This window comes from Diprion similis, chromosome 12 (genome assembly GCF_021155765.1).
Source record: "Diprion similis isolate iyDipSimi1 chromosome 12, iyDipSimi1.1, whole genome shotgun sequence".
Taxonomy (NCBI): domain Eukaryota; kingdom Metazoa; phylum Arthropoda; class Insecta; order Hymenoptera; family Diprionidae; genus Diprion; species Diprion similis.
This window is the reverse complement of record NC_060116.1, coordinates 16029764-16042772: the sequence shown is the minus strand read 5'-3', so window position 1 is coordinate 16042772 and position 13009 is coordinate 16029764. Positions and strand designations below refer to the sequence as shown.

The following is a 13009-nucleotide window of genomic DNA, read 5'->3' as shown; positions in this document are numbered from 1 at the left end:
AGCTTCAACGTTTCTGGAGCAACGGCGATAAGCACCAGTAATAAAATGTCGCGATAACTTTTTTCAACATCAAGCTTTCTGGATATACCTCAAACGTATGTACATAATACACGGTACATTGACGCGGTTGCAAAAACTTGACCCTTGGCAGTTTTCGCCCCGTCATACAGAAGCGGGAAAAAAAAAATTAAGACGACAACGAATGCTCGTACATTAACGGAAATTCAAATGCTTGTTCGTGAATATATTATAATACAGTCGAGTGTTGACAGAAAAGATTTTTAAGTAACTCGCGAATCGCATGCGCATCGAGCAGAAATTCTTTACATTGAATTTCGTTTAAATACAATACATTTTATATTAAATCGTATTTAACTGCTTCTATAATTCCAGAGGTCAACACACATGCAACGCGACTCTAGAAGCGTGCATACGTTGGTTGTTTGGTACACACATATACGTACGATTATTTAATTTTTCTTTACCACTGCATAAATTAGTCGCTATTTCTGCAACATATTAAACATACAAGAAATAAATGCGGTTACAAATTAACCTATTTGTAAGAACCGAAACGGAGTCAGAGTTTATAGCGCTCTTATTTGCTTGCAAGATAAGCTGAAAATTTAGAACAGAATAATTGAACTTTGGAGAGTTATGATAGCGAGTGATTATTCATCCGTGCGTTGTATGTATCGTTCGTATTACGTACATACGTATCTGTCTACGTCATGTAGAATTTTTTATCGAATCTTTTATTCTGATTGTAAATTTACCCGATTATTTTTTACCTTTCTAAAGACATTCGCCATCTTTGTCGATTTTCTTAGCATAATAAATACCGTGATTAATTGGTCAAGATATACGGAACGATTAGGTGTACAATTACATAGGAACATTACACAGGCACGTCTATACTTTTCCATTGACACACAAAGTATGTTCATATCAAACATTTATAATCATCTTTACCGGGGATGTAGTCTGACTAATAAAAGCATCGTCCTCGTCGTCGTCGTCGTCGTCGTCGTAAAGAGTTAATCACCGATTGTAACAACAGTGAATTTTAAAAATGCAGATCATTTGTATAATAGATATGCTTATATTAACGACGGTGGAAGAATACATTATCACGTCAAAAGCCAACTATGAAAAACATTCATATTATTTAATCGTACTACAAAGAAACCAAGATGTGCCATCAAGACGAGAAAAGCAAAGCATGATGTTATAAAATTTGTAAACGACATGCCAGTAAATAACATCACGTGTACAGACAGTGGCAAGATCTGATATTTACTATATATATATATAACCACAGTGAATTCTTACCCTGGTGGAACTTCATAATAATAATAATAATAATAATAATAATAATAATATACACCCATGTGTTGGTTTGATATATGAAAGTATGGGGCTGGATATGTCTACCGCCTTCAATGGAATCAACGGTAAGATATAATTAATGTATGTATGTATGTATTAATTTATTTATTTATGTATGTATGCACATGTATACAGGCAACAGATTAATTATTGGTAATTCCTGCTGTTTTTAGTCACTTGCGATCAGTCGTACCTGATGCGAGTGTGGAAAAATATTTGTACCAACTGTACTCTATCATCATTCATAAAATATGTATACATGTTGATACAGTTGTTTCAATTCAATCATCGTTTTTCAATGCCAATTGACGATGGTGGGTGGGGTAGATAACGGAATGAATGGAAACCGAGTGGAGATATATCTACAGGATAATTCCACCTGCGACTATTAACGTTTCGCTGACGTGTATAATAATGTACAGTCGAAGCGTAAAATTAATAAGCTTATTACACGGTCGAACTAACAATTCGCGTTAGTTCGTTGGTTTAACTGTTTTTTTTTTTTTTTTTTTTTTTTTGTTCTAACTCGAGACCGGATATCATCGAGACAAGCAATATACAACATACGCTTATAATAAATAGTCACTAGAGTCGAAATTTCATTCAAATCACACGCGAGCCTCCAAGGTAGAGTATGTTCAGGGCGTATGTGAAGACCGTGAGTATGATTATTAATACACACAAGAATCTAGCTTCGTATTTACATCGTAAGACCCATAGACACGGCTACTCCGGTTACACACGTTGCGTCACGCGTCGTACGATGCAAGAATTTGTCTACGAACGGGGTTTTTTTTTCCTTCTTTCTTTCTTTCTTTCCTTCCTTCCTTCTCTTCCTTCTACTCCATGACGACTAACAAGCAACACAAACGTCAGCAGACTTTCGGTGACGATCACGAAATTTCGTCGGCGATGGTTGAGTTGGGGGGGGGGGGGGGGGGGGGAGGAATTACACATATAACGAAGAAAATAGCGCGTGAGAACGCGACACCGTAGGGGGGGGGGAGGGGGGGATTAACTACGTGCAATTATTGTAACTCGATTCTCGTTTCGATCGTACGATTCTCGTTCCGCCAATAGGCTAATTGTTATTGTTGAAGCGTTATTTTATTTCACCTGCCTGCGCATATTATTCAGTTGAACGCAGTTTGCAGCAAGCCTACGAAGGTGTGCAAGTATGTATGTACGTACGTATGTATGTACATGCCTGTAACATGGTATCATACATTATAATATATTTGTGAGTCGGGTAAACTCGGGCGAAGAACGCCGCTGATTGTGAGACTCGAATTCATTAGCTATACGCTGCTGGCTGCTGAGAGTGACTCAGAAATCTTATTTCTTTCGTTGAGTATGTATGTACATACATGAGTGTTATATGAGTCACGTGGTTTCATTCGGCGTCACGTGACATTTGATCCGTTCACAAAGAGCTTGTGTGTCACACGTAGCCAGTCGTGGTATACATGTATACTATTGTATACATACATACATATATATCGTACTTACTGTCTGCGGATACACGTTATACAAATGACACGTTTTAGCAAAAAGCCCAGCTTCCGCGAATCGCATCGCCTCAATCGTTGTCGTCAGCGTCAACTTCAATGTAGCCTACCTTATTATATATATATATATACTCTATACCTTATACACGTCGTTTTGCTAAGCGTATCCTCGTAACCTTAGAATAGAAATTGAAACAAGAGAGCAGAAGAAAGAGACGCGAGAAATAAAATAATTCCAAACGAATCTAAGAAGATGATTATTTTTCACACATCCAGCAACGGTGACTCCTTTCACCGATATTTCACTTCCTTTTTTCCTCTCTCGTCGGAGTCATTTTTACTCATGCCTATACTACGATTCATAATAGCACCCTGGTTCGATCGCACGTGAGTCACGTAGATGATAAATAAACCGATGATTTCGATCTTTTGTCGTTTCAACGCGAATCTGTAACTGATATATGCATATACATGCGTATATATATATATATATCATATACGCTATCGATGCCGACAAATAATAAACATCTTAACATTTATATTTAAATACATCTAGAGATACCTCAAACGTGCCTCGGCATTGAGGAGAGAAGCTCATTGTTTCGGCCGCAGTTTCTTCGTCAAAGGAAAATAACAATAATGAAAAAAAAAAACAGCATATTTGTATACAGTATGTACAGTGTTTGAGAAAGATTAAATTGCAACTAGTTTCTCATTAGCTGATCCCGGTTCCTGGTAATCCGTCACTGTGCTGCACCGTTATGCAGCCAAGTAAGACGCGGAGTAAGCAAGCCATGCACCTTGAATACATATCGAGTTCTGACCGCGTGTTAATTGTTATCTCTGATGCAGCGAAACACCAAACCTTCGGTTCCCTCGCCATTAGACCGTCATCTCAGTTTCTTCCCTTATCTATCTTCGCACAATTCTGCTCTGCGTTATATACGGCATGCAGTTTAATTAAGCGATGTTGCTTGTTATACCAACTTACTTACCTACCCTATACGTGATATGCAGAACGTGTCAGTTATCACAACGAAATTTCTTCACACCGCCAACTGAACTGCTTAATGTGTACCCTGTTAATTTGATCGAATATTTTAAGACCGAACATTATCGTTCTTTTTCTCCGGTCCTCCTATCTCGACCTGACCGCTTGTCTTGACGTCGTCCTATAGATTTATTCAAATATTTGTTTATCGTCATCGTATACGCAAATGAGGTTACGCGTTGTTTGCGATCACTTATGACCATATTGTAAATGCACACACAACATCCGAGTATCTAAACGTAAGCAAGATGAGTGCTGTGTACGATACTTGTCGAGAAGTTCCGAATCCTCCTCTATATAGCTTGTAATATCTTTATGTCCGTAAATCGAAATCGAAAGTTCTGTCAGTTTGGATTTTCCTCGTAAAAATATATCCTCATTTATCGTATCATTTATCGGAGAATCGTGAGAATTTTTCGCACCGCAGAATTGGATAAGGCAATATTTTTTATCGGTTGAAATATAACGACTTAATCTGCAGCAATACACCGTTTGTTACATGAGAATCAGTTATTGTTGAATATTCATTCGGGTTGAAAATTTTCTATTGGACGATATACGTGAGGCAGAAATTCGTTAGTAGGTATAGATTATTCCTCACGCGTATCACAGATCACTCTGCGCTGCAAAGTCCTCTCTTGATGTATGACTCAGCTGATATTATATACGAGATATTTTCATGTACCTACGTGATTCGCCGCACGTGTATGCACAATATTGACGTTCGAACAGCGGCTCGTATAATCAGAAATCGCTCGGGCGAAATGTAACGATGACGCAAAACATTTTGCACGCGATTCTATTGAAATAATCAAATGATATTTATCAAAATTATAATTAATTCAATTATGACTGTCAAGTGAAATATCACTTCTTATCTCAAATCTGTAGACAGTGTAACCTACTACAGGTTTTTATAAGAGCAGCGTTGTATTCGCTACGATTGAATTTCAATTTTCCCGATTTCGTAGAGAAATTTCTTTAGTTATATATATATATGACATTTATATGTAACAGAAATTAAAAAATATTACACTATAAACGTATTGCAATATTATGCGACTAGAAATTCAATCAAAGTTAATGAAAAAAATCTTTATAATTATAATTAGTGCGAATAGCTTAACAAATCCTATAAGACATGTACTATTTTTTCAATTATCACATCACGAAGATTAATAATAGATAGTTTTTTATAATACAACGTATACTTATCATATTATGTTTACTGTGAATGAAACCGTGAAAAAAGAAGCAACGCGAATACTCATTGTCAGCTTGATACCGAATTGATCCGGATGTGAAGATGATAACAGCCCTTGAAAACGATTAAGATATGAATAACAAGAGTATGTAGGTGATGCTATCAGAGATTTACTATATACATTACACATATGGTAGTCCTTGGTACTTTGAGAGACCGCAAGGCTCTGTATAAGGTTGAGATCGCATGAAATACCGTCCTTATATGCTTTTGCCACGGACAAAACTTCAAAATCGAATGTACTCGGTCGGATTTGTTTAAAATAATATTTCTTCGTCGTTCGTGTAATTTCAGAATTGTGTAAAAACCCGCAATACGGCCACGATTCGTTAAGATCATTCTCGATCGAATCATACTTCTTCGAGATGTATTTTTGTAGACTAACAATGAGTGTATAACATGAAATATATTTATAGAAATGTATTGTGATCCAAAGTAGACGATTCAACATAAATTGTGGGAGGAAAAAAAGCATAAAAATTCAAGTGAAATGAAATTATTCTGCATGCCGATGATAATTGCTAAAAGGCGTAAAAGACGCTTATCAGTGTCACGTTGCTACATATAACGATAAGATAAAACCATACGTCTAGAGTGTAAACAGTTTAATACCCAGTGACGAACCGCTGCTGCTGCTACTCCTCGTATTCTCAGCCTGAATAATATTATATACATACATACTTATGTATATAGACATCTGTATCTGGTACATGACGTACGACACATGTTACGTATAGTAGAATGTTAAAAGAAATTGATATATATATATATATATCCGAAAGAGCATGGAAAATTCTCTTTTACGGGCGTGATCAGCTAATGTCTAGGAACATATACCGTGAAAAAAGCATAATAACGTCCCGAATAAGTATCGTATAAATTTTGTAACATAACTTGTTGCTAATTGCAGCGGCAATGACTATCTTCTTTTTACCAACCTTCATATAGTACGGTTGACAAACAGATTATACATATATGTATGCTTCGATAAAACGGAGGATTGTTAATAGATCCGCCTGTTAAATTTCCACGTGCCAATCACTTCGAGGAAGGATTAATGATTCTTCTGAAATACTGAAAACTGGAAGTCGGTCGAAATAACTTGTTTTCGAACGTTCGTACTACATTACACTTTCCTCGTTGTGACTAATATGAGTGAACGAATAAACCTGAAATGCTGGAAAAAAAAGAAATAAAAAATAAAACATGTAGAGAGAGATAGCCTTCTCTACTCTTCAGTGCGAATTTTCATTCTGCCGTTTGTGTTCTTCCTGCCCAGATACGAGTGCTCCGGTGTATTTTTATCCAGGAACAAGGTGCGATAGTCAACCGGTAACGTTTTGTTGTTAATAATAATACTAATATATGTATACTATTGTATACACTTTGAAACAAAACTTAGTCGTAGACATGAAAATGCAGAAGAAGATAAAAGTAAATCATAAAATATCGCTGTACGACGTTTCTATGCATGACAAATGTTTGACAATGAAATGAATGAAATCGAGAGTGAGGTAGCGGAAAATAAGGTAAAGAAAATACACCGGATGGAATAATATTTTATCAATCGGAGAGTTCTGACGATTGCAGCATGAGGAAAGAAGAGACTAAGTAAAACAAAAAAAAAAAAAAAAAAAACAAGGAAAAAAAAGTCCAAAATGAACCGCGTTGACCGGGAATTCCGGTACATCGTCAAATGTTGTCCGCGAACGCGGCCGACGTGTTGATCTTCGGTTACGTAAGGATTTATCTCTCTCGCCTGCTGATTCCTCGATCAAGTAGAGTAGATCGAGCCGCGTGTTCCCCTTTCGGAAAAATTCGCACTCGCAGGTCGCGTATACGTGTACGTTATAGTGTGGTCGTTGAATTATGGGACGACATTGCCACGAAATTATATATATTCGGCGGCACGTGTTACAATGACGTAAAATATCGCGGGAATTTGAAAACAAGAAAAGAAAAGAACGAAAAGCTGCGTACAGTAGGTCATTTTATACCACCGCACACCAGATACATCCAACCGGTTGGATGTGAGAATCGTTGAAAAAAGAATCTCCGCAAGAGTTTCGCGCTGCGGCCCGCCGCAATAAAGAATGATCACATTACTCGGCTAGCTAGCGGCTGCCTCGTGGGTGCGGCGGCGGTGACGTGACGCGAAGCCGTATATTAATCGTCTGTCTTATCGTTAAAGCGCGACGTACCTACGTATGTGTGCGTATGTATGTGTGTATGCGTGTACGTTATACGGCAAGTGCATTTTTTCCCCACTTGTATGTACGCGAGGACACGAGAGGCGTTGCTATATTGTGTACGCGTACGGACGTTATCGGCGCCCGACCGCAGCAGAAACTCCGGGGAGAGAAAAAAATCGTGTGTGTCTAACTGGCCGACGACGACTCGCGGAGTGGCTCGAATTCGTTCATTGGAGCTCGCGACGTTACGGGAGCAAGTCACGAATAACTCGAAAGAGACCGCGGCGTATCCGACGCGATTTTAACGCATACTCGAGGCGATCATCGCGCGCCGAAGGTAACTTCGATTCGCCGACGCGACGTTCGATTTGAAACGGTAGTTCCTCGACGCCGCGCGCGACGCCGACTGTTGGACGAGCTCACCTGCGTATTTTTGGATTGTTCTTAAAATAATATTGTTGACGATTATTGCCAAGTACACGGGAAAGGCGAGTAGGACGAGGAGGTGGTCCGGGATCGTCCGAAACAGATTGGACTAGTTTCACGATATCTAATGCTAGTGCACACGTGCCGGAGACACCCGTGTGGGAATTTGCGTCATACGATATCCTGACGATTGTATGCCAACGCAGCGAATGATACCGGAGGGATTATGCCGAGTAATGAGACGAAGAATGAACGGAAGATAATTTAACGAAACAGACTTTGAGACCAAACAACCAACGACGCTTCGTAGACGACAACAACACGTTGATATATATATATATATATATATATATATGCGTCGTAACGTCACACCGAGAGACGATCACTTGATCGACGTTTCAAATCCGAATGAACGAATAAGGAAGGTGAACGATACGTGGAAGAAAAGAAACAGGGCAAGTTGGAGACACCGAGAAGAATCTTTGCGGGAAATTTAAAAGATGGAAATAAATACTGCACCGGTTATCAACTCTCGGAAAATATGTATCAGTACACACACTACAGCATTTACTACACGGCGAAGATACTCGAGATTTAGTAACTAGACGGCGGAGGAAAGTTGAAACTTGGAAGAAGGAGAAAAAGGAAAAGAAAAAAAAACAACAATAACGAAAACAACACCAAACCATCGCGCTCTCAATAACGCTGCGGAGAGAATATTTTTGTTGCGGCTGTTATTCACTATTCCAGTTTCTCGCCTATCTACTCTGCCTCATTTTTACCTACACACGTATCTCTCTTTTTCTCTCTTTCTCTCTCTTCTCCTAACTATTCGAATCTCACTCATACTGAGTCGGCTGTATATTAACGTGCATTGTTATAGGTGCTAGTGTGTGTGATATAACGAGTCACCCATATTGGGTGATAAATATAATCGATCTTTGATCGTGGACACGAGTATTATACGCGTAATAAACTTCTTGACACGGGTGTGTCGTTTAGGAACGTGTGACAACTATTTGGAGGCTCACGACGTTTCAATTCATCAATATAAATAATATCGGAAGGCTGCCGCTTCTCGAGAAGCGTGAATGGCGACCATGGGAGTCATTGTTTACTCACCGAGTAGGTATACTTTAACACACTAACATACTACGTTCTAAAATCATTATCTCATCCATCCCCGGGCTGTATTAGTTCGTAGCGCCTGTCATTCCTTCAAAAAAAAATTTCCCGCCATGGTCATACGTAATACGTTATACGTCATAGATGCATCGTCGATTCTTTCAAGCCTATTTGTACAAAAATACAGGATCTCCTCTTCTCGTTAGATCGTAGTAACAAATTCACCTCGAGGATGTACGTTCATTGCCTCAACGCACATGCTCTAGGTATTATAATACATGCTAATTAGGTCGAAAGTAAACGAAGAAACGCTCGGCGACAGAAGCGGCGGTTGCAGGCAGCGTAGCAAGTATATACATACAAACACACACGTATTATACAGACGTGTATACTTTTGTAAGTTTTCAAAAGTCACGCACGATGACTTGCAATGCCCTCGAGGAGTTATTTTTATAAAGCCGGAAACGGTATAACGCGTTTACGTGGCATCAGCCAGAGCGTCTAATAGAGTTTACAAATCATCGAAATACTCGGTCGTCATCGATCAAATCATTATCCATCCCGCGAGAATTCGAGCGTTTTATATTACGCACGCATACTATAATAGGTGTCGTTTATACGTATATGTGTGACAGTAACACGTTTTTATACCGCAGTATATTTTACGAAAAGTTTTTCAGTCAATAGTCGGTCGGCACGTGAATAAAATCTTCAACGATGATAAAAGTACGCGAAGCGCTGTGACTAACTTCTCACCGGGAGGGGGGAGCTGATTCCAAATATGCAGTGCTATAAACTTTAATACTCGTCAGAAGAAGAAGAAGAAGAAGAATTTTAGCCTCTACGTCACGTTATTCTTATGCCTTATGGATCTATCGTCCATCATCGTGCGATGCCTGTGTATATCTACAAAATAGCGTACGCCTATAATGTATGTACGTATGTGCCTATACTTCCACACGAGAGCAAAGAACGTCGTCTATAATATATTTTGCTTTAGGCATTCACACGAATATGTATGTACATAATACGTATGAGCTGTTCAGGCAGGCGTCAGCTCATTCACTCTGGACTCGAAAGTTTTCTGTCATGTGTTTATTGCATGTTTCTCTCACCGCGCGCCTACGTGTTTCAATTTACTCATTATTTGTTTGTTTGTATATTTAAAATTAAAATTTTCAACAACGCTGCGATTGTTGTCAGCCTCTTTCGCTCTTTGAAGAAAGAAAGAAAAAAAAAACAAAACAACAATAAAGTATCTACAACTCTGATGAAATTTTTTATTTTACCAGCGATTGGACGGAAGACGATCCGATATATTATGTATCATTCAAGTGGAATTTCGTTATCTCTTAAAACGTCCACGCACTTTCAATTCTCGATACATGTGTTACATGTATGTATGTATGTATGTAGGTACAACGAACTTGATTATACGAAGATTGCTCACTATTGCTAAACAATGAAAGATGTGTTGTAATTTAGCCGCCGCCGTTTTTTTTTCCTAGTCTTACAAAATTTACGGTTGACTCAATGAGTGATCTGTTCGACAGGAATGCGGAGCGTGTAGGAATGAATTTTTTTTTTAAATTGTCCTAGTCATCTGCTTGTGATATTGTAGTATTCATTCACTCTGTTTGTGGTAACCGTTTCGGTAACCAGTATTTATGTTTACCAAAGTACTTTGTAATGTTATAAAAATACCGTTAGCGGCGGTTGCATTAACTTTCAATATTATCGGGTATTAAATATTTCTCATTATCGCGGCGATCTTCGAACGCGTGATTTGCCCATGCTAATCGTAAGTGAATATAGCAAGTTTTTCAACTTTAGCCTGAATCAACAAAATTTTATCGAAAGTTGTCGAAATTTTTGTTTTTTTCTTAATCGTTATATCAGATAAGTGAATAATCGCAATAATTAATTTTGACAACAATACGTCAATTCCGTCACACACGCATATACATATATACGCATAAATATATCGCCTACAATAAAACCAGGAGGAATTTCTTGCCTTAGAAATTTATTCAATTTGGTGGTCCATATCTGTAATCCTCTTATTTAAAATTTAGCAGTGATATAAATATTTTCAACTGTTTGCATTCTGATTATACCATCTTCACCACATAAAGATTGACATAGATATGTATAATTAGTATTACATTGAGCAACATGTACAGCGAATGCCTTTTGTTCCACTACAGCTACTCTTTTTAAATCGCTCGAATTAGTTTCATACAATCATTTCAGTAAAGGTGCTTAAACAATTCACCTTTGTCATTGGTAAAGAAGTTTAATTCTGTTCAAATATTGGAGGAGATTCAACGATAAAGATCTTGCGTTTCATCGCACGACAATTTCACTTTCTTTGGGTTTAACAATGCTTAAACTTCTCCACTGCAGAAGTAATGATTTAATTTTTCTTTTATATTTGTTCCAGGCATGTACACAATGCGAATGTTGGACCACAACAGCAACAATGCCTCGGGACCAACTGGAGCCGCCGCATTGCCTGGAGTGCAGTCAGCTGGAGGCGCAGCGACAGGTACTCCTGGTGTGACAACCCTTGCTGGAGTCACCGACGAAAGGATGGATGCCTCTAGCGACAGCGCAGTCAGCAGCATGGGAAGCGAACGCGTTCCCTCTCTTTCTGATGGGGAGTGGATGGAGACTGGTTCAAACTCTAGCCACACTCAAGCAGACTCTCATTACTCAATGGATTATGCCAGGTGGATAATACTCTTCTTTCCAATTCTGATACTTCTTCATTTTCGCAGTCTGTTAACCAGACGAATTTTACCCAGATATTTGACGTAATATACATTGCAGCAAATACCGCATGCCGTACGACTACAGCTATTCAGCGGCTGGAAGAAACGGCACATCTCCGAGATGTCAATCTGAACGAGCAATGCCACCTGTAGCTCAGAAGAAACACCAGATGTTTGCCAAGAGATATTTCCAGGAACAAGGCACTGGTATGTATTTTCAATTATTAAATCATTGCTTGAGAATTGGCATAAGCTTTATTTTAAAGTGCTCATAGTCATTTCAGCGTGAACTTGGAGTTAATTCCACTTTTAATGTAATGTTATTTTATCTTTCACGTAACAGGCTCGTCTTTAGGAGCTACTGCTCACCCAACGACCCCAATTAAATATGAATACAACGATAGCCAAAGCGTGGGTGCTGGAGCACCTGGAAACGCTTACTCTGGCCCCATCGAGAGCGCAGCAGGTCCTCAATCCGAAATGAAGTACAGCTGCAGCCTCGACTCGTCTCGTCACCATTCTGGTACGTCTAAACAGTCAAGCAGCGGTCATGCTTTTTTTTCAAAACTAATTATAACAAGATTGCTTGAAAGAGAAGTGGAAGAAAAAATTTTATGAATGGGAAACTTTTAATAGAATAAGTTCCACTCCACTCAATCATTAATTGTTTTGCAGGCAGGTCAGCTATCGAACATGTCCAGCATAACCATACGTACCACATGCCAGCCGAAAGCTCTGGTTCAATGCATCGCTGCTTGTCACGCGATAAGAAAGGTAGCGTAACATTTTAGAAATACATTGATAATATTCTTACTCGCAAGCTGAGTTATGCATGAATTTTCAAGTATCAAATATCCTAACTGTTGGAAAAAAAATACTTCTAGCTCGCAAGTCTGAAGGAGAGGAACACCTGACGCGTGATGAGAAACGTGCAAGGGCATTGAACGTACCAATCCCCGTTAACGACATTATCAATTTACCAATGGACGAATTCAACGAACGTCTTAGCAAATATGATCTCAGTGAGGCACAGTTATCTTTGATACGCGATATCAGAAGACGTGGAAAGAACAAAGTAGCCGCACAGAATTGCCGCAAACGAAAACTTGACCAAATTGTCAGCCTGGCAGATCAAGTCAAAGAGATGCGTGACCGGAAAATGCGATTGATTCGAGAACGTGATTTTATGCTCCTGGAAAGGCAGCGTGTCAAGGACAAGTTCAGCCAACTGTATCGCCATGTTTTCCAGGTGAATTGAACTTTTTATTACTGATTATCGA

At 38.8% G+C, this 13009-nt stretch overlaps 1 protein-coding gene across 8 annotated transcripts in view; it reads left to right on the top strand.

Annotated features, from left to right (window-relative positions):
• LOC124413418 (segmentation protein cap'n'collar) overlaps nucleotides 1-13009 on the top strand; it is a 122856-nt gene that overhangs the window by 107740 nt on the left and 2107 nt on the right. For all 8 annotated transcript variants that reach the window (XM_046893977.1, XM_046893975.1, XM_046893974.1 and 5 more), the window contains exons 8-12: nucleotides 11399-11687; nucleotides 11788-11936; nucleotides 12073-12252; nucleotides 12405-12503; nucleotides 12614-12978. In XM_046893977.1, the coding sequence (XP_046749933.1) occupies nucleotides 11399-11687; nucleotides 11788-11936; nucleotides 12073-12252; nucleotides 12405-12503; nucleotides 12614-12978 (1082 nt within the window). The remainder of the gene's footprint in view (nucleotides 1-11398; nucleotides 11688-11787; nucleotides 11937-12072; nucleotides 12253-12404; nucleotides 12504-12613; nucleotides 12979-13009) is intronic.